Source organism: Odontesthes bonariensis, chromosome 4 (genome assembly GCF_027942865.1).
Source record: "Odontesthes bonariensis isolate fOdoBon6 chromosome 4, fOdoBon6.hap1, whole genome shotgun sequence".
NCBI lineage: Eukaryota > Metazoa > Chordata > Actinopteri > Atheriniformes > Atherinopsidae > Odontesthes > Odontesthes bonariensis.
In genome coordinates this window covers 11,996,890-12,024,814 of record NC_134509.1, presented here as the reverse complement: position 1 = coordinate 12,024,814, position 27,925 = coordinate 11,996,890, and the positions used below count along the sequence as shown (strand labels likewise).

At 40.5% G+C, this 27,925-nt stretch overlaps 3 protein-coding genes across 3 annotated transcripts; 1 reads left to right on the top strand and 2 right to left on the bottom strand.

The window, feature by feature from the left end:
* Window positions 1-1,938: 1,938 nt before the first annotated feature.
* Window positions 1,939-13,771, bottom strand: LOC142378131 (coiled-coil domain-containing protein 149-B-like). The gene is made up of 8 exons (XM_075462360.1): window positions 12,844-13,771; window positions 8,205-8,321; window positions 7,320-7,324; window positions 2,805-2,877; window positions 2,579-2,663; window positions 2,303-2,450; window positions 2,102-2,178; window positions 1,939-1,991 (listed from the first exon to the last, which is right to left on the bottom strand). Exons 1-8 carry the CDS (start codon window positions 12,892-12,894, stop codon window positions 1,939-1,941), a joined length of 609 nt encoding a protein of 202 aa, XP_075318475.1. The 5' UTR covers window positions 12,895-13,771.
* LOC142378456 (extracellular superoxide dismutase [Cu-Zn]-like) lies at window positions 10,102-11,471 on the top strand. The gene is made up of 2 exons (XM_075462979.1): window positions 10,102-10,233; window positions 10,760-11,471. Exons 1-2 carry the CDS (start codon window positions 10,211-10,213, stop codon window positions 11,376-11,378), a joined length of 642 nt encoding a protein of 213 aa, XP_075319094.1. The 5' UTR covers window positions 10,102-10,210; the 3' UTR covers window positions 11,379-11,471.
* A 10,221-nt stretch (window positions 13,772-23,992) lies between the features above and the next one.
* Window positions 23,993-27,850, bottom strand: LOC142378130 (coiled-coil domain-containing protein 149-B-like). The gene is made up of 7 exons (XM_075462359.1): window positions 27,743-27,850; window positions 26,858-26,862; window positions 24,851-24,923; window positions 24,626-24,710; window positions 24,357-24,504; window positions 24,156-24,232; window positions 23,993-24,045 (listed from the first exon to the last, which is right to left on the bottom strand). Exons 1-7 carry the CDS (start codon window positions 27,848-27,850, stop codon window positions 23,993-23,995), a joined length of 549 nt encoding a protein of 182 aa, XP_075318474.1.
* Window positions 27,851-27,925: the final 75 nt, after the last annotated feature.

Here is a 27,925-nt window from a genome sequence, read left to right as displayed (position 1 = left end):
TTTTAAGACAGTAGCTTTAAGAAATAAGTTGCTCACATACAACTGGATTCATCAGTGTCACAGTAAACCAAATAATGAAAAAAAAAGCTTCTTTGCTTAAACAGGTCTCAGAGCAGCTGGAGGTAAGCTTCTTTAGTGTCACTGCAACGATGCCTTCAGGACGCAGGAAGATGAAGGAGGAAGTCTCTGACAGATATTTGGCTTTTATCTAACATCATATCTATTGATGGTCAGTTGACACCGTTATTTGCACTTGGTCCCTTTGTTAAAAAAAAAAAAGAATGGAATTTCTTTATGAAACGAACCCTGAACCAGTGTATCAGTTCGTAAATACAGCAGCCGTAGAATTGTGAAGCAAATATAACTCTTCTTCAATGTTGAGTGCTGATGAAATTTCTCCAAAGTTGAATACTGAAGATTGAAAATGTAAGACACAAAGCAGAGAATTCTTTGTCCACAGACCTTTGGTCGTCATGTGACCAGGATGTGTTGTGCCAAGTGAGACGCACCAGAGATCTCACAACAGTAATCATTTTTTTTTTTGGTTTATAATGAACGGTTGAGAAAGGAACAGTCGGGGTGACACACCAGTCTGCAGCCGAGTGCTGAAGACAGAGCTTTGTGGATACCTTTTCTACAGAGTATATCATGAAGTCAGCAGGAGTTCAGCATGACGTGTGTGTGATGAACAGACAGCAAAGTTCCATTAGTGCCTTCGTGCAATCAAAGCGTTGCCCTTCAACGTCACAAGATAACACGATATCTTCACTGTGCGGGACAGCTTGTACATCACAGTCATATGTTTTCAATACTCCGACAGGTCGGTCAACTAACAGGCGCTACCTTTTCTCCTCTTACCTCTCCTCAACATAATGAACATACACAATTGTACCGTCATTATCCCCCCTTAAGTCTCTTTTAAAAATAAAAATAAGTGAAAAGAAGTTACTTAAATTTTTCATGGTGTCTGTTAAGTCTTGTTCCTCCACAGTATCCCTAATTTTCATATGAAAGCAGAGACAAATCAAAATGAATCAAAAAAAAAAAGCACCCATAAAACTGCATTCTTACTAATGGGCAGCAGAGGGCGCAATAAGGTCAACTGTAAACTGCAGTCAACAGTCTTTCTGATAGATTCATGGACTTATTTGTCCATTTTCTACTTGCAGATTTTAAGTCTTTTACTTCCAACCAGCATGGGGATGTAATGGTGGCTAAGTCTATCTTTTACATGGAATCCGTGTAAGACGCCCTTCATTCTTATGCAGAACTGTAAAATGCTAAAAACAAACTGCACACCTCCCCATTCTTTCTGAGACCGTGTAGGAACCCTGAGTCTTAGATTTTCTTAGCCGCAGTTGTGTTTCACAGGGCTGTCCCAATGAGCGTGACCCTGTGACGCTTCTGATAAGAAATAAACCGGAATTTTAAAATGCATGTAAACATGTCAGTCTGACTGAAATCATACAAAGTTGAGCCCATTAAAACTGGACAAAAACACCCAGAGAAAGCAGTTGGGGGCTGAATAACTCCTGCATAACTTCTGCGTGTTAGTGTGGGTTATTACAGCCGAGTTTCAAATAAAGCTGATCTCAATCCCATAATTTTCTGTTTATTTTGTTAGATGGTTTAATGTGTCCGAAATTGTGACTGAAAATCAGCACATTAAGACTTTGTGTCATCTAACAGTCACTCCCAGCATTTTCAGACTGCCGCTCTGCTTTCGCGAGGTCCTGCTTTTATAACCGCAGCATCATCTTGACAAAACCACCATTCAAGTAACTTAAAGACGATGTCTGTGCAGTGAATTCAGCTGTGCTTACATGTATGATGATATACCAAATGAAATTGTAAGAATAGACAGAGATGAGTAAATGCTGGCAGATATTAGAAGCAATAGAGGATAAAAATCAGAGTCTTATTATAAAGACGGCAATGTTAACAGAGGAACATACTTCCACATATTCCCAGAGAAACATTATAAGTCAGGCCTTCAGGTAGCAAGAAGAAAAAGAGCTGGAGAAGGAATTATTGTGAAGAATGCATAGAACACATGTTAGACTAAACGTGTCTCAATGCTGTATAAGACCCTTATATTCACCTGGGAGACTCCATAATCCAGAAATCTCAAGTGTTTTTAGCTTCTTCTCGAGCTCTGCTACTCGGTTTCCAAGAATCCTGACGAGACAAAAAAAAAAGAGACAAGTCAGAATAAGAACCACATTTACAGGTTCTGCCCTAAAATATCTGCACAAATCAGACTCAACAATCCATAAAGAGTATGAAGTAGAGACTACAGAACTTGTTGATCTGACGCTGGTGCTGGATCACCATGTTCTTCTCGTGGATCGTTTCCAGCAGAGCTGTGGCCAGAGACTTGAGGTCGGAGATGGACTGAGGAGTCACCGGCAAACTGCAGCCATTTACCTCAGAGAGTAACAGTTCCTTCACTGCAAGCACAGCGTTTGTCACATTTCCACGAGACATCCACAACAACTATCTCAAGTTTTTTTTTCAGAAATTTGCTGTAGATCATTTTGAATCTTTAAAAAAAAAAAGTTTGTGGATAAAGTCTGACCTTGTTTAGCAGAAAGCACCCCAGTTAGAGCACTGCTGCTGGGTTTGCCGCTGATTTTAGAGTTCTTCCTACTCTCCAGAGCACTCTGAAATCAATGTAGTCGGATAAGGCTTTTTACTTTAAAAACACGCTTGATATTTTATGTAATTCAGAGGTCAATGACCGTTTTAAAACATCAATGCCTATGGAAAAAAAATATATATATAAAAAAATAAAATGTAGCTACATTGTACTTCACCAGATTTGTTCTGAGCAGGTTGACCTCTTTTTGAAGTTGACCAAGTCGCTCGTGTAAATACCTGTGAGATATTTTATGTTTATCTAAAAGCCTCAATCAGGAAATCATTAAGCTTAAAATTACTTCTAAAAACACATTTGAACATTAAGGACAACTTCGTGTTGTGATCCATGAAAACTCAAATATAATGTTGAATATATGGTGCAAATGCAAATATTTTCCTTCTGAACTAATAAAGCAGTGGCAGTAGTGCAACAAAAAAGTTCTTTATCTCTGTTTATCTCTAAGTGTGTTGACATTTCTTCTGTTGATATCAAGGACTTGGCGCTCTCTGATCATTTCTGTTTTCTCTGCCTTACAGTTATCTCCAAACAGTCAGTTAACCCGTGTGTCTGTTAGAAAAAGGTACATAAATGAGAATACCAGTGCTAAGTTTCTGGAAGTTATAGCTATGTCATCAACTGCGAGTGCAGAAAGCGAACACCATGGAGGAACACTATGATGGTAAAGTCCTTGAAAACAGAATGCAGGAAAGCAGAGCGTAAATGGAGAAAAACTAAACTTCAAATTCACCATGACCTCTACAAACAAAGTCTTTGTCATTTTAACCACGGGTTACTCAAGGCTAGACAGCAGCACTTATCTGAAATGATTAATAAGAACATCAACAACACTCGTGCTCTGTTTGCTATGGTTGATAAGCTGACACCCCCCAAAAACAGATAGTTTCAGAACTCTGTTCCACAGAAAAATGCAATGAATTCGCTTGCTTTTTAAATGAAAGCAATCAAATCTATAAGGCTAAATATCAACACAAATCAGAAAAATAATAAAATGACGCAATCCTTAAAACCACCTAGGAATCAATCAACTATGATGTCAGAATTCAATACAGTTGACCAAAAACCAGAAGAAACAGTCCAGCATCTTAAACCATCGACATCCTGTCTTGACACAATGCCATCTGACTTCTTTAAAACTATTGTAAGCTCTGTCCAAACAGATTTGCATCAAATAATAAACTGCTCACTTCAATCAGGCACGTTTCCTAAACCCTTAAAAGTAGCTGCCATCAAGCCACTCCTAAAAAAGACAACATTGGATGCTTCCATTTTAACCAACTACAGACCCATCTCAAATCAGGCTTCCGACCTCACCACAGTACAGAAACAGCTCTTATTAGAGTGTTAAATGACTTAAGATTGAACACTGACTCAGACAAGGTGTCAATTCTGGTCCTGTTGGCTCTCAGTGCTGCATTTGACACTGTGGATCACAGTATACTGATGAACAGGTTGGAAACCTGGGCAGGACTCAGCAGGACAGTCCGAGAATGGTTCAGGTCCTACTTGGAGGAGCAGAGTTATTTTGTGACCATTGGAAGTAATCAATCTGATCGAGTGGCTATGACATGTGGAGTTCCTCAGGGGTCAGTTCTTAGACCCCTTCTGTTCACTCTATACATGCTGCCTCTGGGTCAAATTCTGAAGAACTCTAAAGTCAACTACCACAGCTATGCAGATGACACACAGATATATCTCACACTGTCTCCAGATGACTGCAGTCCTATAGAGTCATTGTGCGACTGCTTAGAGCAAGTCAAAAAGTGGATGAACCAAAATTTCCTTCAGTTAAATCAAGAAAAAACTGAGGTCATTGTGTTTGGCAACAAAGAAAAGAGGTTTGCTGTCAGTAAACACCTTGAGTCACTATCTCTAGAAACTAAAGACCAAGTCCGGAACCTTGGGGTGCTGATAGACTCAGACCTGACCTTCAACTATCATATCAAATCAGTCACCAAAACAGCCTTTTATCAACTTAAGAACATATCCAGAGTTAAGGGTTTCATGTCACGTTCTTCTGACTGGACTCCCCCAAAAGAGTCTCAAACAGCTGCAGCTCATTCAGAAGGCTGCAGCCCGAGTTTTAAACACAACAAAGAGATCAGATCACATCACCCCAGTTCTCAAGTCTTTACATTGGCTCCCGGTCAGATACAGAATAGATTTTAAAGTTCTGCTTCTCGTCTACAAATCACGGAATGGTTTAGGTCCAGAATACATGAATGACATGCTAGTAGAGTATAAACCCAGTAGAGCTCTGAGATCTACTGACTCGGGTCAGATAGTGGAGACCAGAGTTCAAACTGGACACGGTGAAGCAGCTTTTATCTGTTATGCTGCACACAACTGGAACAAACTACCAGCAGAACTGAAATCAGCCACAACTGTAAGCACTTTTAAATCCAGGTTACAAACATTTCTCTTTCGGTGTGCTTATGGTTTATGGTTATGGTACATTTATTTTTTAATTAAACAGTATTTGAGCATGCAGTGTTCTACATACAGTTTAATAACAATTTCTACGTGGATGTTATTTTTTTAAGACAGTAGCTTTAAGAAATAAGTTGCTCACATACAACTGGATTCATCAGTGTCACAGTAAACCAAATAATGAAAAAAAAAGCTTCTTTGCTTAAACAGGTCTCAGAGCAGCTGGAGGTAAGCTTCTTTAGTGTCACTGCAACGATGCCTTCAGGACGCAGGAAGATGAAGGAGGAAGTCTCTGACAGATATTTGGCTTTTATCTAACACCATCTCTATTGATGGTCAGTTGACACCGTTATTTGCACTTGGTCCCTTTGTTAAAAAAAAAAAAGAATGGAATTTCTTTATGAAACGAACCCTGAACCAGTGTATCAGTTCGTAAATACAGCAGCCGTAGAATTGTGAAGCAAATATCACTCTTCTTCAATGTTGAGTGCGGATGAAATTTCTCCAAAGTTGATGACTGAAGATTGAAAATGTAAGACACAAAGCAGAGAAGTCTTTGTCCACAGACCTTTGGTCGTCATGTGACCAGGATGTGTTGTGCCAAGTGAGACGCACCAGAGATCTCACAACAGTAATAATTTTTTTTTTGGTTTATAATGAACGGTTGAGAAAGGAACAGTCGGGGTGACACACCAGTCTGCAGCCGAGTGCTGAAGACAGAGCTTTGTGGATACCTTTTCTACAGAGTATATCATGAAGTCAGCAGGAGTTCAGCATGACGTGTGTGTGATGAACAGACAGCAAAGTTCCATTAGTGCCTTCGTGCAATCAAAGCGTTGCCCTTCAACGTCACAAGATAACACGATATCTTCACTGTGCGCGACAGCTTGTACATCACAGTCATATGTTTTCAATACTCCGACAGGTCGGTCAACTAACAGGCGCTACCTTTTCTCCTCTTACCTCTCCTCAACATAATGAACATACACAATTGTACCATCATTATCCCCCCTTAAGTCTCTTTTAAAAACAAAAAGAAGTGAAAAGAAGTTACTTAAATTTTTCATGGTGTCTGTTAAGTCTTGTTCCTCCACAGTATCCCTAATTTTCATATGAAAGCAGAGACAAATCAAAATGAATCAAACAAAAAAAAGCACCCATAAAACTGCATTCTTACTATTGGGCAGCAGGGGGGGCAATAAGGTCAACTGTAAACTGCAGTCAACAGTCTTTCTGATAGATTCATGGACTTATTTGTCCATTTTCTACTTGCAGATTTTAAGTCTTTTACTTCCAACCAGCATGGGGATGTAATGGTGGCTAAGTCTATCTTTTACATGGAATCCGTGTAAGACGCCCTTCATTCTTATGCAGAACTGTAAAATGCTAAAAACAAACTGCACACCTCCCCATTCTTTCTGAGACCGTGTAGGAACCCTGAGTCTTAGATCAGGGCTCTCAAGTCTCACGCAATGAGCGTGAGACACACGCATTTCAACAAGTTCACACGCTCACACGCCACACATCTGGAGGTGGAAGAGAACCGTCAGGATCATCAGCAGGTCATATCTTCATTTATTTGAATATTTTATTAGTTACTAGTTTTCCTACTCTTTGTAAAAGACCAATACCTGCTGATTAAAGTGTTCGTTGGAGTAGGTCTAAATATTCAGCACACACCCTTTGACATGAGCAACTTAATGAAAAATGAAAAATATGTAGGAGTGTAATTAGGCTTCCGTGGTTAATTTTTTTCAAAGGTGACTGGTATGAGCAGATTCCCAAGGCTATCTACAATTGCCAAACTGGTATTAGTTCTGCCACACTGAAATGCTGATGCAGAGAGAGTTTTTTCCATGGTGGGGCTCAATAAAACCAAGACCAGGAACACGTTGGCTCTGAATGGAACTCTGTCATCCATCATGACTGTGAAAATGGCTGACATTGAGCCACAGTGCTTCCTTTAAATAATTTTAAAGCATAATGCTATAAATCCTCTTAATTGTTTTATATTTTTCTTTTTTCCCCTCTTCTGTGATTGCTTTTAACTCTGTGTTTTGATGTCTATTCTAATTTTTTTCTCTTTAAATTGCTTGTTTTTATGCTGCTTTATGCTGTTCTTTTAAGTGCTTTGTCTTTATGTAAAGCACATTGAGTTGCCTGTGGTATGAAATGAGCTATATAAATAAAGATGCCTTGCCTTGCCTTGCCTTGCCTTGCCTTGCCTTGCCTTGCCTAGATAGTCAAAAGTATGAACACGTAAGAGATGATACACAACCTATAAACCGGAAAATGCGCGGTGTTATTGGATGAAGTCGCAGTTGAGGTAATGATTTGGCGTGCGTTGTTTTTGCCACAGAATGAGGTGCTGGAGCACAGCGTGAAGTCCCTCTCAGACGAGCATCAGGACGTCTGAGAGAACCACGATGTGGTTCATTTCCACGTTGAGCCGATGAGCCTTCTGCTGAAACACGTCCCGCTCTACTACGTGTTCATACTTTTGACTATCTAAAGGCACCTTTTAAAGTGACCCTTACAGTCTCGCTTCATTCTCATGTAGTCAGAGCAAATTGTTTGTGATAAATGTGAAAGTTCCACCTTATAGAGAACCTCCTCCAGCTGTATCACATCCTTAAGAGAATTAGTCCGAATGTTTCCATGCACAGTTAAGGCAGACTGCCAGTTATGGCTCAACTAGAACATTTAACTGGACGACTGTACTTGTCCCAGTATGTACTGAATCAATTTATTGGATGAAGTATGTCTGACTCCACTCCAATAGGGAGGGGTAAGCCCCTTTTAGTACGATAATATTGTATTATCGATACAGTACATGCTATCCCTTGTTGTTATTCTCTTATTACCAGCTTCTTTTTCTTCTACGTCTATCAGTCTCTTCTGTTAACTCCAAGTTTAAGAAAGGAAGTGTGGAGTATGCACATAGCACCTGGGCCTGATTGGGTCCAACTGAACGTATGCATGCAAGAGTAACCTGATAACTTTATAACTACCATCTGCATTATTTGGGTCTGCCTGTTAGTCCAACTTTGCAAAATGTGATTTAGTGGGATTTCGATTTAGAGTTTAAGATCTGAAAGAAGCCGGCACTCCTCACCTGTTCTCTCGCTCGTTCCAGCTGTTTGACCAGATCTTCTCTCTCGTGTGCAGGGAAATGTCGAGCGCCAACCTCCTCGTCCCCCAGCCTCTGTTTGGTGATGGTCATTCGTAGGAGCTGCCAGGAAAAACAGTCGGAAAAGATTTTAAGCATGTGCTTTGTCTTTCTCCCATTACCTCGCTGTTCCACGCACACAGTAAAACACTAGGAGGCAGGGATGAACAAACAATACAACAAGACAGAGGTGTGAGCAATCAAAAATGAGCAGGAAAAAGACAAAGAGAGAAAGTAAATATAGAACAGAACACAAGAGGACAACAACTACAAAACTAAAACAGGAACTAAATAACAGAACCAAGATAGGAAATAACAGAACCATGATAACAGATAACACAGCTATTGAACAGAACTGGAAACTGGAAAACAAAATAAAATACCACTTAACACATAACTAGAGCACAAATTGCATCTCAATATTTACATCTCTCGCAGATGACCACTAAATGTTTGTGCTCCTGGCACACAGGCCTGGTGCACTGGGAACACCAGCTGACTAAAATAGAATATATCAACAACTAGCTAATAATAATTAATTGTAACTTTCTGACAAGTAATGTACTCACTCTCAAGGTAACCTAAACCTAATCATCATATTATGTAATGTAATGTTATCTTTTACTAATGTCATCAAATAATCTCTAAAGTAATATTAGAACAATTGAAAAACAATACTTACTGTACTTAGATGTGTGATGGGAGCTGTGCTGAGCTGTGAAATGGTAAATGCATGTGGGTCCTGTCTGACCCATGTGTGTAAACTTGATGTAGAATTACAAAAGCTGTGCTTCTTCATAAAGTAAGAGAGGAAATTAAAAATAAAGATTTGTGCTGAGCAAAAACAAGATATTTACTGCATACTAGGAATAGAAAATGATTGATGATTAATTTATTTCAGAGATACATCATAGAAACCCTCAGCTATACATGGAGTAACATAGAAAATGAATGTGGTTCATTTTTGACCCATGTTGTGCATTATAGGGGTAGTGATACAAAAAGGGTTTTTATTCAAAAAGTAAGAAAGGAAAAAATAAAATAAGGACGCATGATGATAAAAAATAAGTTAATTGAGGAATACCTTGTATGTTGAATGATTAAGTTACTTTATTGCAAAGATATGGAAAATGAAAACTCAGCCAGGTCACTTTTGACCCATGTTGCGCATCAAAGGGCTTAGTCGATGTTCGTTATGGCCAGAAGGAAATAACTATCTAACACAACACAACAGAAATCATCAATGATGGCACCTTCGCAGATGTGTTATTTACCCATGCTACAAGCAGGTGTTTCCTTCTCGCCTCTCAACTCAGAGGATGCATGAGTATATATGAGTCTTTATTGTTATTATCTGAAGCGGTTCCAGCACACTGCACAAACAGCCATTTGATAAAAGTACAAGGCTCATAAAGTGAATGCCCTAAAAACTAAAAGTAAAAAAATGTCAGTCTTTACCAGAACATCATGTTGTATTTTTAATCACAGTTTGATTCCGAGTACCCATGATGAGAGATAAAACAGATAAATCAACGTGCATTTGATTTTTCAGCATACAACATCAGTGTGGCATGTGTTCATGATTTCTTTTCCCAATCTCCCTCAAAACAGTCATCAGCTGATAAACAATTTGTAACCTAAAACATCAGCAAGGTTAGAGGTGAATGAATGAAAACAATTCGTCTGCCTAGATGCGCTTGCATCTGATATCTCCGCCTTTGTCAGTGACACACTAATATTCCGTCAATCGCATTCGTTAAACCATTCCCTCTGCCATGTTATCAATTGTCATGGCTGATAGACAAAACCCCTGCTCCACCCTCAGCTGAGGTAACGCCTTCCAAAAAATCCTATAAAGCTGTTATCAAACACTCTTACCGTGACTCTTCAGAGGATCTGTGCTGAGCAGGTTGTCAAGACTGAAGACTTGAGTTTGAATTCTTGTTGTTTTGATGGCGATCATGCGACCACACGGGTAAGTATACTAAAGTCTTCATGGTTTTGCAGGGGCACGCCATTAACTTTACACACTGCGTTATACCGTTTACCTTTATGGTAAGATAAAAACCTGCTAGTAGTTTTGAAGTCTCATCCCTGAGTGTGTAATCTGTAGAAGTTTGTAAAAAGTAACAGATCCCAGCCACTAAAATGATGGAGGTAGTCACTGTGCTACTGTAAACTGTCATGTTAAAAAATGTTACCTTTTTTTTTCTTTGTTTTACTAAAATGCACAAAAGTAGTAGTTGATTGCATTTTAGGCTTTTAAACCAAACTTATAATTAACATAGAAAATACCATCTAATTACCTGATGGGCTTTCTTAAATCAGCTCCAACCCCATCAGTGCCATAACCCTCTTACTGTAGGACTCCTGTCTGTAAACAAACAGCTTCTTTTACTTATTTAAATAGTCTAAATTCTGCCAAAAATATATGTTGATTTAATCTAAAGCCCATGCAACACATTTGATATGCATTGTCCTGTTATTCCAATATGTTTCAGGTCAGTGAGTGTACTGGAAACCGCTCTGTTGGTCTTGCTGGCAGGCTTTCAACAATGTGTCTCGGCGCACACTGATACTCTGCTTCCACCAGAGGTCTCGCAGCCCAATGGCGCTCTGTATGGAGTCTGCAAAGTGAAACCGAGCTCTACACTCCCTGATGGCCTGCCCAAAATCTATGGTCGGGTGCTTTTTAAGCAGCATCCCTCTCAGGGAAAACTGCAAGTCCTTCTCAGTTTCAGTGGCTTCCCCACAGAGGGCTCTCCAGAATACAGAGCTGTGCACATCTATCAGTATGGAGACCTGAGCCGCGGATGTGACTCAACTGGCGGCCACTACAATCCATACGGTGTGGATCACCCTAACCACCCAGGAGACTTTGGTAACTTTTTGCCTCAGCAAGGAAAAATCAGTGCGCTGATAGAATCTGATGCGACACTGTTTGGAGTCACGTCTGTGTTTGGAAGATCAGTGGTGATTCATGAACGCGAAGATGACTTAGGGCTTGGTGGAAACCCAGGGAGCTTGTTAGATGGGAATGCAGGCCGAAGGCTCGCCTGCTGCGTTATTGGGGTTGCCTCCTCCAAACTCTGGAACATGCAGTATAAGTTGTACAAGTGAGACGTTCCTTTGTTTAGCACACAGATTTTGCCTTTGTTTTTATTCATTATTTTATCCACTGGATTCTTATATAAAACCAAAAAAGAAAACAAATCAACCAAGTCACAGTTGATTAGCAATGTAGTTGAAGTAATATTCAATATATGATTGTTTGTCAGCCAATGCAACTGAAATCCTAAAAGAATTTGTTTATGGTTGGTTGTGGATGTTGATGAATAAAGGATGAATCTGAATCACCCTGGTGATCTTGATCGTTTGTTTTCTACTCCTGAATCACAAAGAGGTGAACACTTGTTATAGATTTCCTGACAACTGTGTATGGCATCTCATTATCACCTGGATGAATGTAATTACTTTCCTTCTAACCGACCACTTTCCTTTTCTGATCAAAAGCCTTAAAATGCCACTCCCATCGCCATGTACGCTCTCTCAGAAAAGGTTTGCACGCAACCAGGCTAACCTCGTGCAAGCTTTGCAAAGTCAAGTCTCTACAAGTTTTTCTTCTTTGTTTATGAATAAAACCCTGAAATATATTCTGCAGTACACAGTGTTAAGCTTTACATCAAGGGCAGCATACAACAAAATATCAATTGACCTACATTACGGTGCAAAAAGGCTTGAACCGACCCTGGTTTCTTTATATTTTGCATCCAAGGAGCCAGACTTACATGTAATCTTTTAAATTAGTCTCCAGTCTTTTTTAAAACCTTTCAAAGAAATGAACATTGGCTTCTTTTTCACCCCATATCAGTCCAGACCATGTACCATTTTCAGAATATTCAGTGTTTTTTTTGGGTGTGTTAAGCCACTAAAATGTGAGCAATGAGTCATTAAAGCTCTAAGCTCAAGATATGAACCATTGTTGTGTCTTTATATAACAGACTTGAAAAAGCAACTTTTTAAAAATTATTTTACAGTTACAGCTGTCACAAAAAAAAGATTTAGTTCCTATTCATCAGTTACATGTACAAACATAAAAACCCAAAGAGAACAGTTTAACAGACATAAAGTAGTATTTTTGCACCAACAAGAAGCCATTTTTAAAGGAAGGGAAACGATAAGAAAAGGCTGAGGTATGCCAAAATGACACAAGAATCGAACTGAAAATCAGAGGCAACAGGTCTTTCTGGAGGGATGAATCCTCCCCAGAGCCCCGGAACTTAATGCTGTTAAAGCGGTGTGGGATCATCTTGAAAGAGAACGAAGCAAAGGGCAGCCAACATCCAAAGAAGAGCTTTGAAATGCCTTTTAAGAAGCCTGGAGAATCATTCTTGAATACTACTGTTGCGGAAATTTTAGTAAGGCACAGAGTCAGTTATTTTCTGAGGAGATAAGATGCTTTTAATAATATCTTGCAAGAGAGAACAACACAGAACAGAATTCAGAGTTGCTCTGACTCTTAGACGAAAACAAGTCAGTTAATATACAGGTTAATACGTAGTCACTCCTTTGATATGTTCAAGACTTTGTTATCTATCTTTCCTCCCTTTCTACAGCCAAGGCGCCTCTGTATCATGCCATCTTCCCTGTCAAACCCCTTAAAGTTGTTAAATCATAAGAGCACAATACCCTCATTGAAAGAGGGAGAAAAGAGAAAAACAAGTGTCTTAAATGAGTTATTACCGGGTGATACAGAGTAACACTCATACAATGTATATAGGAATTAATTTTTCCCTTACACTCCACCCTTTTGATTATAATAATACCATTATATTAATCAACCCAAAAGAAGCAAGAAAAATAATAACTTTATCAGTAAACATCAGTCTGCATTCACACACAACGTGAGTTTAAAACGCAGGCATCATAGTGATAAAGGGTCCAATGATAAACAATCAAAACATCAACAATTAAACAGAAACATCATCATCCATGTCCAAATCAGAGTCACTAAAAGGACAACCTGAAAGCAAAGGAGTTTGCTGAGTCAGTCGAATCATTTGGTAAGACACAGACTTATCAATGGCGCGCACAATGAGGCCTCGCACACAGGGAATAATACAACATCCACAAAAAGCCAATAGACACAATCCAATAATTAACCCTGTGAGGAGGGAGAGAATAAGAGTCTTCCATTTGCCAAACATTGAATCAAGCCAACCAGTAAGGGAGGTGTCAACGCCAGAGTTTTCAGCCAGTTCTTCTCTAAGGGAGCGGAGGCCATCCAGAGCTCTGGTTACAGAGCCATCCGGAGCCGTATTATTAGGAATAAAAGTGCAACATGAATCACCCATCAAAGCACACACCCCTCCGCGTTCAGCTAACAACATATCTAAAGCCATTCTGTTTTGCCAAGCCATAAGAGAAGTGGGGCCTAGCTGTTCAGCTAGTCCTTCAATAGCATCATGAGTGTAATTAATAAAACGCTGTTGGTTATAAAAAAGATAATTGATCCAGTCCACATTTTGTTAATGGTAGGCCATAAGAAAATGGACTCAAAACCAGCAGCTATCTGATTTCTGGCTTTGTATTCATCAGGGACACCTCTGGGAACTCCAATTGCATCAACATAGACACGATCATCAAAACTACCAGGAATAGAGCGTTTACGTACTGAGCGGGTGGGTTGAGGAGCAAAAGGATCAACAGCAATACGGACATTATATACCAATGACCTACCAGTCCAATTGGCAGGCAGACTAGAATGTAGCTTACTGTGACGGCCACACAGCCAAAACATGTCAGGGACAGGGCGAGTGGAATGCAAAGTATCATTAAAAATCCAATGAGACATGGAGGGAGAATCAAATAGGCAATAAGTAAAAATACAATGAAAAGCTACTGAATTCTGAGTACTACTCCTTCCCCATGTGACAGGGACAGTAACATTACACATGTCAGGTTACAAACAACAAACAGTTTCTGCCATTGTTCACACTTGTGATGATCACGTCGCTTCATCGCAGGTCTCGGTGAGGATGTCTCAATCTTCGGTGTCAGAGGTTACTAGCACTTAACACACCGGTGGAGTACAGCTTTTACTGCTGACTCTTTTCTTTGTCCTTCAGGGCGAGTTGGTTAGGCTGATGTATGTCAGGGTGGAAGTCATCTACTGGTTCTGGCACTTTCTTACAGTGACTGGCGTGAATCCAGGTTGCTCTTTCTGCGACTTTAACAGCTGTGTGAGTGACCAGTAGCACCTGGAACGGGCCTTGCCAGCGTTTGGACTTCCAGTGTTTTCTGCGAAATTCCTTCACCACTATCCAATCACCTGGTTGGAGTGGGTGCAGGGGTGTGTCCGCTGAGGCTGGAAGTGCTGCTTTCACTGTCTGTGAAACTTGAGAGAGGACAGTAGAAAGGTTTCGACAGTAAGACAACATTGCATCATCACAAACAGTTGTGGAGGGGAGGGGTCTGGTTACAGGTCCCACTCCCAGGTTAGGAGGTCTGCCAAATAAAACTTCAAATGGGCTGAGGTTCACTCAAGCTCTAATTCTCATCCTCATATAGGTGAGCACAATAGGTAATGCTTTTGTCCATGGCAGACCCGTTTCTTCGCAACATTTGGCTAGATTGGACTTTAAAGTACCATTTTCTCTTTCCACAGCACCTCCGCTCTGTGGATGATAAGCACAATGTGTACGCAAGCTTATTCCCAGGAACTTACCAACCTCGGTCAATGCTGTGTTTACAAAGTGTCTGCCATTATCACTACTGATCTTCTCTGGAATGCCCCACCTTGGAATGATTTCTGTCAGCAGTGCTTTAGTTACTGCATGACTGTTTGCATGTTTTGCAGGAAAAACTTCAACCCATTTACTAAACATGTCCACTACTACGAGTGCATATTTCTTTCCTTCAGCTGGTGTGAGTTCAACAAAGTCCATCATTAAATGTTCAAAAGGTCTTTCTGGTGGAGGATGTACAGCTTGTGAAGTGTTTATTGCTTTCTCTGCATTGTGTGTAGCACAAACCATACACGACTGACAGTATTTTTGTGCATATGAGCTGAACCCTTTTGTGAACCAATGAGCAGTGAGAGCATTCAGCATCCCCCCTTTTGACACATGGTCCAACCCGTATGTCAATTTAGCAAAGTGAGGAAAAAAATGTTTAGGAAGACAGGGTTTACCATCAGGTCCCAGCCAAACACCATCTGTATGAGTTGCACCCGCTGAGGACCAAATGCGTTTTTCATCTGCAGAAACAAAACTTTGCAAAGCATGGAAATCTGTGGGCGTGTCTTCCGCTTGCAAAAAGAGGGAAGTGAAAACAGGAAAAGCATTAGCTGCCTGCTTAGCTGCAGCATCAGCTCTAGCATTGCCACGAGCAACAGGATCATCTGAGTTAGTGTGAGCCGCACACTTACAGACCGAAATTGCTGTAGGCAAAAGGATCGCATCAAGAAGATCAGAAACCTGTGAGGAGTTCAAGATGGGTTTGCCATCTGATTTAAGGAAATGTCTGTGTTTCCACAGCGCACCAAAGTCATGAACAACACCAAAAGCATATCTGGAATCTGTGTAAATGGTGACAGACTTACCACCTGCCAGCTTACATGCTTCAGTAAGTGCAATGAGTTCAGCAGTTTGGGCAGAGAAGTGTTTAGGAAGGGAGCCAGACAGCAAAGTGTCATGTGAAGAACATACTGCAAACCCAACACAGTTAGTACCTGTGGCTGGATCACGCAAAGCTGATCCATCTACAAAAAGAATCATGTCAGAGTTGGGAAGAGGAATGTCAGAAAGATCAGGTCTGGGTGTACAAACCTGTTCCAGAACAACTACACAGTCATGCGGCTCCCCATCATCAGGAGTGGGAAGCAACGTAGCCGGATTCAGAACAGTACAACGTTTAATAGTGACATTTGGCATATCAAGGAGCACAGAGGTGTATCTGAGCCAGCGAGCAGCTGAAAGATGTGAGGTTTTCTGCTCAAGAAGAATAATGGCAACAGAATGAGGAACCAAAACAGTCAAATTACTGTAGCCTACAATATCTCGGGAGGCCAGGACAGCTTTCTCTGCAGCTGCAACAGCACGAAGACAACCAGGCAGACCTGCAGCCACAGGGTCCAACTTTGCGGAGAAATAAGCCACTGGCCTTTGTCTTCCCCCGTGTTCCTGCATAAGAACAGATGTCATACAACCACGCTTCTCATCAACTGCCTGTGTGAAAGGTTTATGAGGATCTAGGATACCAAGTGTAGGAGCTGTTTGAAGAGCCAGCTTAAGCTGAGTGAAGGCTGATTCAGCCTCAGAAGTCCATGGAACACGATCAGCTGACTGGAGGCCTTTCCCATGGATAAGAGCACCTAAAGGAGCTTCCAGAGAAGAGTAGTTAGGAATGAAGTTCCTGCAGTAAGATGTTATGCCTAAAAAGGACATGAGCTGTTTTTTAGTAACTGGTTTAGGAATGTTCTGAACTGCAGCAACGCGTTTAGGAGAAAGTGAGCGCCCCTCTTTGGAAATCACATGGCCCAAAAAGGTGACTTTGTCCTGAACAAACTGCAATTTAGAAAGGCTGGCTTTGTGGCCACAAGAATGAAGATGCTTCAGCAGAGCCACTGTGTCTTTTTCACACTGTTGCTTAGATGGGCTGCATAAAAGGATGTCATCCACGTACTGCAAAAGAGCAGAGCCTTGGGTTAGTTGGAGTGGTTCCAGACTAGCTTTGAGGGCAGCATTGTAAATAGTGGGACTTTCACAATATCCCTGGCATAACCGGGTAAAAGTCCAAGATTTCCCCTCAAATTCAAAAGCAAACCAAAACTGGCTATCAGGATGCACAGGGACAGAGAAAAATGCGTTAGACAAGTCAACAACTGAGAAAAACTGTGCATCTGATGGAATTTGAGACAAAATAGTGTGTGGGTTGGGCACAGTGGGAGCACGTGGCTGAACTGCAGCATTCACTGCTTGGAGGTCCTGTACAAAACGCCATTCATCTGGCTGGCCAGCATCTCTAATCTTTCTAACAGGAAATAATGGAGTGCGCACAGGTGAATTTTCACAGGGAACAATGATGCCTGTTTTCTGAAAAGATTGAAAAACAGGCTTAATCCCTTTGATTGCTTCAGGCTTCAAAGGGTATTGTTTTTTACACGGGCGAAAGTCCGATTTAGGGGTGACAATTACCGGTTCACAGCCTTTTATCAACCCCACATCATTTTTGCTTTTAGCCCAAAGATCAGTGGGCACTTCAGCCAACATGGGTAATGAAGACAGATCTGTTTCAGATAAAAAACATGCTTCAAAATGTGATTCTGTAGTGGGAACTAATTCCACAGTTCTTTGACAATGCATTGTGCTCAAAAAGGTTTTCTTGTATGCTGACAATCGTTCAGAAAACATCAAATTTGGATCAGCAGGTGAAACTGTCCAATCAGTTTCTTTTTTACAAGTTGCAACAAACTCTCCCACACCCTGCCAGTGCCAATGTGTAGGTTTGGCCAAGGAGATGTGAGGGCGAGTACCACAAACATTAAAAAACTCTAATTGCACTGGAGTGAGGCACACAGCCAGTGCAGCAGTTTGTGAATTCCAAAATAAAGTAGACGTACATATTTTTTCAAAAGGAATGCGAAACCACTTCTTCTCATATAGTCAGGCCCCAAAGAAATGTGTGATGTGCAGTGCAGATCAGCAGGTTGCATGAAATCAGAAAGGGGTGAAACTAAAGCTTTTGCTTCCTCCACGAGCTGTTGTGAGGAAGGAGAGCTGGGAAGTTTCCACTCATAAGCATATGTAAGTGCTGATGAGTCAAACTGCACCGCTGTGAAAACTTTCTCAGGCTGCGACATCACCTTAACACCCTCTGGTGTGGAAGTTAAAATAATGCCCAGTTTACACATGAGATCATGGCCCATCAGGTTAATGGGACACAGCTCTGATGACAAAAATGAGTGCTTGAAGGAGAGCCCATCGGGAGTGACACACGCAATGGGTGTTGTCATTTTCTCCTTCACAACCTGACCTGATGGAGACATGGAATAGACGTAGTTTCCACTTAGCTTTGGAGGACGATCAAATTCCCCTGACTTCACTACTGATGATGTAGCCCCAGAGTCAACCATAAATGTTACTTGATTCCCCAAAATACTAAGCTGAAAAGTTGGAAAAGCCTTATAGGCTTCAGATGTCAAATGAGCATAAGTTCCTATCACCTGAGGTGAACATCTTTGCTCTAGGACAGAAATAGCATGCAAAACTTTACTACGTGAGTCACAGTCAGCAAGCGTCTCTTCATTGCACAGAGCAGGAAAAGCATGTGTGTGTGTTGTGTTATCACCCATTTGTTGAGGCTCCGCTGGCGTGTGACGTCCGGAACCCGCCTCCCACCCTCAGTCAGCCTTTTGCTTAGTTTCGTCTCTTCTCAGCTGTGGACAGTCCTGCTTCCAGTGTCCAGTCTGGCCACAGTAAAAACAAACATTCGAGTCATAGTTCAGGTATGGTACACGTCGACCTCCCCTTCCACGTCCACGTCCACGTCCCCGACCTCGTCCTCTGTTTCCGGGGTGACCTGTCACATCACCAACTGCGTAATACATGCTCATGGCTGCCAAATGCAGCTCCTTTTCAGTCTTACAGGTCTCAGCTTGGTTCTGAGCATGGCAGGCATATCACATTGAGATCTCCGAAGTCCAGATTGTGGGGAGAGGAGTTTTTTTACTTGCAATAGGTTGATTGTTGAATTCACTTCAACTTCTTCCTTTTCTTCTTCCTTTTCTTCATCTTCAGACTGGTGTGACAGATGTTGAGGCTGAGGAGAGTTTTCTCCTGGAGTGACGTTTGGAGAATTCTCTTCCCATAAACCAGATGCTTGTGGTGTGTCTGGCTGTAGTTGTTGTAGTTGCTGTTGTGGCTGTAGTTGTTGTTGTTGTTGTAGTTGTTGTTGTGGCTGTGGTTGTTGTTGTTGTAGGCGTCGTGGAGGGCAGGAGTCCAGGTCCGGATCCGGCACAGCGAGAGCGCTCAGTGTAGGGTAAAGAGGTGCGGATGAAAAGGGAGAGGAAAAAGTGTTATCAGTAGAATATGGTGGTGGCTTAAAAGGAGATTCAGTCTTAGTCAGAGATAAATTATCTTTTCGTCCACATACTGCATTATCATCATCATTCTGTCCTGGCATTTGTTTAGCATTTTTCTTTCTTTCTCTCACTTCACTTTCCTTTTTCCAACACTCTATACCTTTCTTGCATTCTTCTAATTTTTTCCACTGTTTAACCTTCACTGTTTTTTTTTCTTCATATCTTTCTCACATTTGCAAATCTTCTCTTCTAATTTTCTTATTTCAGACATTTTAAAAGAACCTTCAGGGGGAAAACCCCAATTTTTTATCCAATAAGTAGTCCATTTTACATTCTCCGGACCATATTTTTTTATCATTTCATCATACTTGGGTCCCCCGGGAGGGTCAGAAGCCCGAGACATACTGTTTCCCATTCTCGGACTTGGAATGGGGGAATATATTCCTTTACTCAAAGGACGTCTCCAATGAGGACCTTAATCTGTACTCACACTTCTTCGGAGTACCTACTTCAGTCACACTTCCTCGGACTGATTCAGTCACACTTCTTCGGACTGACTTAAGATTCACTTACCCGTGAAATCTCTGTCTCGCTAATGACACAACCGGGAAAACCCTCTTTTCCAAATAATAACAGAAAGCAATCTTACCGCCCCAGATTACTGTGTTTCAAAAGATGACCCCAGCGCTGGTATCCAGGAAACAGACCCGTCAGCCCTCTCTCTCCGAAAGGCCTTGGAGGTATGAGGCTGGAGCTTCAGTCCAGGCTGATCAGGCACTGCGGTCCGGTCCAGGTAAACCAGTCGAGGGATCCTGTTCGTGACGCCAAGATTGTTGCGGAAATTTTAGTAAGGCACAGAGTCAGTTATTTTCTGAGGAGATAAGATGCTTTTAATAATATCTTGCAAGAGAGAACAACACAGAACAGAATTCAGAGTTGCTCTGACTCTTAGACGAAAACAAGTCAGTTAATATACAGGTTAATACGTAGTCACTCCTTTGATATGTTCAAGACTTTGTTATCTATCTTTCCTCCCTTTCTACAGCCAAGGCGCCTCTGTATCATGCCATCTTCCCTGTCAAACCCCTTAAAGTTGTTAAATCATAAGAGCACAATACCCTCATTGAAAGAGGGAGAAAAGAGAAAAACAAGTGTCTTAAATGAGTTATTACCGGGTGATACAGAGTAACACTCATACAGTGTATATAGGAATTAATTTTTCCCTTACACTACTTAAAGAAATTACAAGAAAGCTCATCTGAGAGGGTTCAGGCTGTGTCGAACAATAAAGGTTCTCATATTAAATGTTGACTTTCAAGTCATTAGAATTTTAGAAATTTGTTTTCTACCTTTTCCACTGCATTTCCATTTATGTTTGCACATCTTTCAATAAATGACTGGACGATTTCCTGTTTTACCCTGGCAATCTACAGTGTAAAGACATGAGGGCTTGCTTAGTATTTTCTTATCTATTGTTAAAAAAAAAAAGACAGTTTTCACAAGCACCTTTGAATAAAAAGAATCCATATAGTGAGTTCATTTCTTCTTAACACAAATCAGGATAAAGGCATCAGTGTTGTTGGTACACGTTTGGCAATCATCTTTTTCTGCTTAATTCTTGTGAATTTGACTTCTTTTAAAGAAGGGCGTCAATATATTTCAGACAGAGCATAGATGAAAACACAGGGTTTTTTTGTGATTTAAACTTTTTTTATTTTTCAGAAATTAACAATGAACAAACAATAATCCACATTATATTATTATACAATATAAATTCAGTCCTTGACAAGTGACTTCAAGTGAATTATACAACATTACACACAAAATTAAGTAGTAAAAGGAACGAATGTATACAAAACAAAAATTAACAAATAAAAAAAAAATATATATAAATATAATCATACACATCAGTATTAGTATATTAGTAAAAAAATAAAAAATAAATAACAAATAATAATAATAAAATAAATAAATACAAACAAAAGTGATGCCTAACGAAATCTGGACATGAAGTTTCAAGAGTTCAGCTGTATAAGCCTATTCAGGTGCCTAAGTATTTGAGTTGGAGAGGGTCCCCATTTTCGATCATAATCATCTAGTTTGTTCAATAATTTAAATGATAACCTTTCTAAAGAAGCTAGTTGGCCGAGAGAAGTATGCCAGTGATTAAGCGATGGAGCTGAAGAAGATTTCCATTCCAATATTAATAATTTCCTACCCAGCATAATTGCTGTTTGGGCCCACTGCGAAAGAAATGAAGGCAGAGCACTCATAACTGAAGGGTCACCAAGAGTGTAGAGTCTATTACAAAAAGGAATATCTTTGCCAAAGATCTCCCCCACTGTCCTATGAACTGCTGCCCAGAAGACCTGAACATCTGGGGACTCCCACAGCATGTGTAACAATGTGCCGCTATCCTGCTGGCATCTCCAACATTTACCATTATTTGCTAACCCTGTGTAGCCTAACAGGAGTCCAGTATATTCTATCTAATATTTTAAATTGGACTAGTCGAGTCCTCAACTCTCTCGATACCCTCTTCCCATTCCTAAGTATCCCCTCCCATTCAGCCTCTGAGAAGGTATAATTTAAATCTTTCTCCCATGCTTGCTTAAGGGGTGATAGAAAACACAGTTATTTTTTAATTAAACAGTATTTGAGCATGCAGTGTTCTACATACAGTTTAAAAACAATTTCTATGTGGATGTTATTATTTTTAAGACAGTAGCTTTAAGAAATAAGTTGCTCACATACAACTGGATTCATCAGTGTCACAGTAAACCAAATAATGAAAAAAAAAGCTTCTTTGCTTAAACAGGTCTCAGAGCAGCTGGAGGTAAGCTTCTTTAGTGTCACTGCAACGATGCCTTCAGGAGGCAGGAAGATGAAGGAGGAAGTCTCTGACAGATATTTGGCTTTTATCTAACACCATCTCTATTGATGGTCAGTTGACACCGTTATTTGCACTTGGTCCCTTTGTTAAAAAAAAAAAAGAATGGAATTTCTTTATGAAACGAACCCTGAACCAGTGTATCAGTTCGTAAATACAGCAGCCGTAGAATTGTGAAGCAAATATCACTCTTCTTCAATGTTGAGTGCTGATGAAATTATTCCAAAGTTGATGACTGAAGATTGAAAATGTAAGACACAAAGCAGAGAAGTCTTTGTCCACAGACCTTTGGTCGTCATGTGACCAGGATGTGTTGTGCCAAGTGAGACGCACCAGAGATCTCACAACAGTAATAATTTTTTTTTTGGTTTATAATGAACGGTTGAGAAAGGAACAGTCGGGGTGACACACCAGTCTGCAGCCGAGTGCTGAAGACAGAGCTTTGTGGATACCTTTTCTACAGAGTATATCATGAAGTCAGCAGGAGTTCAGCATGACGTGTGTGTGATGAACAGACAGCAAAGTTCCATTAGTGCCTTCGTGCAATCAAAGCGTTAACCTTCAACATCACAAGATAACACGATATCTTCACTGTGCGGGACAGCTTGTACATCACAGTCATATGTTTTCAATACTCCGACAGGTCGGTCAACTAACAGGCGCTACCTTTTCTCCTCTTACCTCTCCTCAACATAATCAACATACACAATTGTACCATCATTATCCCCCCTTAAGTCTCTTTTAAAAACAAAAAGAAGTGAAAAGAAGTTACTTAAATTTTTCATGGTGTCTGTTAAGTCTTGTTCCTCCACAGTATCCCTAATTTTCATATGAAAGCAGAGACAAATCAAAATGAATCAAAAAAAAAAAGCACCCTTAAAACTGCATTCTTACTAATGGGCAACAGAGGGCGAAATAAGGTCAACTGTAAACTGCAGTCAACAGTCTTTCTGATAGATTCATGGACTTATTTGTCCATTTTCTACTTGCAGATTTTAAGTCTTTTACTTCCAACCAGCATGGGGATGTAATGGTGGCTAAGTCTATCTTTTACATGGAATCCGTGTAAGACACCCTTCATTCTTATGCAGAACTGTAAAATGCTAAAAACAAACTGCACACCTCCCCATTCTTTCTGAGACCGTGTAGGAACCCTGAGTCTTAGATTTTCTTAGCCGCAGTTGTGTTTCACAGGGCTGTCCCAATGAGCGTGACCCTGTGACGCTTCTGATAAGAAATAAACCGGAATTTTAAAATGCATGTAAACATGTCAGTCTGACTGAAATCATACAAAGTTGAGCCCATCAAAACTGGACAAAAACACCCAGAGAAAGCAGTTGGGGGCTGAATAACTCCTGCATAACGCCTGCGTGTTAGTGTGGGTTATTACAGCCGAGTTTCAAATAAAGCTGATCTCAATCCCATAATTTTCTGTTTATTTTGTTAGATGGTTAAATGTGTCCGAAATTGTGACTGAAAATCAGCACATTAAGACTTTGTGTCATCTAACAGTCACTCCCAGCATTTTCAGACTGCCGCTCTGCTTTCGCGAGGTCCTGCTTTTATAACCGCAGCATCATCTTGACAAAACCACCATTCAAGTAACTTAAAGACGATGTCTGTGCGGTGAATTCAGCTGTGCTTACATGTATGATGATATACCAAATGAAATTGTAAGAATAGACAGAGATGAGTAAATGCTGGCAGATATTAGAAGCAATAGAGGATAAAAATCAGAGTCTTATTATAAAGACGGCAATGTTAACAGAGGAACATACTTCCACATATTCCCAGAGAAACATTATAAGTCAGGCCTTCAGGAAGCAAGAAGAAAAAGAGCATGAGAAGGAATTATTGTGAAGAATGCATAGAACACATGTTAGACTAAACGTGTCTCAATGCTGTATAAGACCCTTATATTCACCTGGGAGACTCCATAATCCAGAAATCTCAAGTGTTTTTAGCTTCTTCTCGAGCTCTGCTACTCGGTTTCCAAGAATCCTGACGAGAGAAAAAAAAAAGAGACAAGTCAGAATAAGAACCACATTTACAGGTTCTGCCCTAAAATATCTGCACAAATCAGACTCAACAATCCATAAAGAGTATGAAGTAGAGACTACAGAACTTGTTGATCTGACGCTGGTGCTGGATCACCATGTTCTTCTCGTGGATCGTTTCCAGCAGAGCTGTGGCCAGAGACTTGAGGTCGGAGATGGACTGAGGAGTCACCGGCAAACTGCAGCCGTTTACCTCAGAGAGTAACAGTTCCTTCACTGCAAGCACAGCGTTTGTCACATTTCCACGAGACATCCACATCCACGAGTTTTTTTTCAGAAATTTGCTGTAGAGCATTTTGAATCTTTAAAAAAAAAACGTTTGTGGATAAAGTCTGACCTTGTTTAGCAGAAAGCACCCCAGTTAGAGCACTGCTGCTGGGTTTGCCGCTGATTTTAGAGTTCTTCCTACTCTCCAGAGCACTCTGAAATCAATGTAGTCGGATAAGGCTTTTTACTTTAAAAACACGCTTGATATTTTATGTAATTCAGAGGTCAATGACCGTTTTAAAACATCAATGCCTATGGAAACAAAACAATATATAAAAAAATAAAATGTAGCTACCTTGTACTTCACCAGATTTGTTCTGAGCAGGTTGACCTCTTTTTGAAGTTGACCAAGTCGCTCGTGTAAATACCTGTGAGATATTTTATGTTTATCTAAAAGCCTCAATCAGGAAATCATTAAGCTTAAAATTACTTCTAAAAACACATTTGAACACTAAGGACAACTTCGTGCTGTGATCCATGACAACTCAAATATAATGTTGAATATATGGTGCAAATGCAAATATTTTCCTTCTGAACTAATAAAGCAGTGGCAGTAGTGCAACAAAAAAGTTCTTTATCTCTGTTTATCTCTAAGTGTGTTGACATTTCTTCTGTTGATATCAAGGACTTGGCGCTCTCTGATCATTTCTGTGTGTTCTCTGCCTTAAAGTTAACTCCAAACAGTCAGTTAACCCGTGTGTCTGTTAGAAAAAGGTACATAAATGAGAATACCAGTGCTAAGTTTCTGGAAGTTATAGCTATGTCATCAACTGCGAGTGCAGAAAGCGAACACCATGAAGGAACACTATGATGGTAAAGGCCTTGAAAACAGAATGCAGGAAAGCAGAGCGTAAATGGAGAAAAACTAAACTTCAAATTCACCATGACCTCTACAAACAAAGTCTTTGTCATTTTAACCACGGGTTACTCAAGGCTAGACAGCAACACTTATCTGAAATGATTAATAAGAACATCAACAACACTCGTGCTCTGTTTGCTATGGTTGATAAGCTTACACCCCCCAAAAACAGATAGTTTCAGAACTCTGTTCCACAGAAAAATGCAATGAATTCGCTTGCTTTTTAAATGAAAGCAATCAAATCTATAAGGCTAAATATCAACACAAATCAGCAAAATAATAAAATGACGCAATCCTTAAAACCACCTAGGAATCAATCAACTATGATGTCAGAATTCAATACAGTTGACCAAAAACCATAGAAGAAACAGTCCAGCATCTTAAACCATCGACATCCCGTCTTGACACAATGCCATCTGACTTCTTTAAAACTATGACTGCAGTCCTATAGAGTCATTGTGCGACTGCTTAGAGCAAGTCAAAAAGTGGATGAACCAACATTTCCTTCAGTTAAATCAAGAAAAAACTGAGGTCATTGTGTTTGGCAACAAAGAGAAGAGGTTTGCTGTCAGTAAACACCTTGAGTCACTATCTCTAGAAACTAAAGACCAAGTCCGGAACCTCGGCGTGCTGATAGACTCAGACCTGACCTTCAACTATCATATCAAATCAGTCACCAAAACAGCCTTTTATCAACTTAAGAACATATCCAGAGTTAAGGGTTTCATGTCACGGTCTTCTGACTGGACTCCCCCAAAAGAGTCTCAAACAGCTGCAGCTCATTCAGAAGGCTGCAGCCCGAGTTTTAAACACAACAAAGAGATCAGATCACATCACCCCAGTTCTCAAGTCTTTACATTGGCTCCCGGTCAGATACAGAATAGATTTTAAAGTTCTGCTTCTCGTCTACAAATCACGGAATGGTTTAGGTCCAGAATACATGAATGACATGCTAGCTGAGTATAAACCCAGTAGAGCTCTGAGATCTACTGACTCAGGTCAGATAGTGGAGGCCAGAGTTCAAACTGGACACGGTGAAGCAGCTTTTAGCTGTTATGCTGCACACAACTGGAACAAACTACCAGCAGAACTGAAATCAGCCACAACTGTAAGCACTTTTAAATCCAGGTTAAAAACATTTCTCTTTCAGTGTGCTTATGGTTGAGTTCCTTTAAATAATTTTAAAGCATAATGCTATAAATCCTCTTAATTGTTTTATATTTTTCTTTTTTCCCCTCTTCTGTGATTGCTTTTAACTCTGTGTTTTGATGTCTATTCTATTAAATGCCTTGTCTTTATGTAAAGCATATTGAGTTGCCTGTGGTATGAAATGAGCTATATAAATAAAGATGCCTTGCCTTGCCTTGCCTTGCCTTGCCTTGCCTTGCCTTGCCTTGCCTTGCCTTGCCTTGCCTTGCCTTGCCTTGCCTTGCCTTGCCTTGCCTTGCCTAGATAGTCAAAAGTATGAACACGTAAGAGATGATACACAACCTATAAACCGGAAAATGCGCGGTGTTATTGGATGAAGTCGCAGTTGAGGTAATGATTTGGCGTGCGTTGTTTTTGCCACAGAATGAGGTGCTGGAGCACAGCGTGAAGTCCCTCTCAGACGAGCTTCAGGACGTCTGACAGAACCACGATGTGGTTCATTTCCACGTTGAGCCGATGAGCCTTCTGCTGAAACACGTCCCGCTCTACTACGTGTTCATACTTTTGACTATCTAAAGGCACCTTTTAAAGTGACCCTTACAGTCTCGCTTCATTCTCATGTAGTCAGAGCAAATTGTTTGTGATAAATGTGAAAGTTCCACCTTATAGAGAACCTCCTCCAGCTGTATCACATCCTTAAGAGAATTAGTCCGTATGTTTCCATGCACAGTTAAGGCAGACTGCCAGTTATGGCTCAACTAGAACATTTAACTGGACGATTGTACTTGTCCCAGTATGTACTGAATCAATTTATTGGATGAAGTATGTCTGACTCCACTCCAATAGGGAGGGGTAAGCCCCTTTTAGCACGATAATATTGTATTATCGATACAGTACATGCTATCCCTTGTTGTTATTCTCTTATTACCAGCTTCTTTTTCTTCTACGTCTATCAGTCTCTTCTGTTAACTCCAAGTTTAAGAAAGGAAGTGTGGAGTATGCACATAGCACCTGGGCCTGATTGGGTCCAACTGAACGTATGCATGCAAGAGTAACCTAATAACTTTATAACTACCATCTGCATTATTTGGGTCTGCCTGTTAGTCCAACTTTGCAAAATGTGATTTAGTGGGATTTCGATTTAGAGTTTAAGATCTGAAAGAAGCCGGCACTCCTCACCTGTTCTCTCGCTCGTTCCAGCTGTTTGACCAGATCTTCTCTCTCGTGTGCAGGGAAATGTCGAGCGCCAACCTCCTCGTCCCCCAGCCTCTGTTTGGTGATGGTCATTCGTAGGAGCTGCCAGGACAAACAGTCGGAAAAGATTTTAAGCATGTGCTTTGTCTTTCTCCCATTACCTCGCTG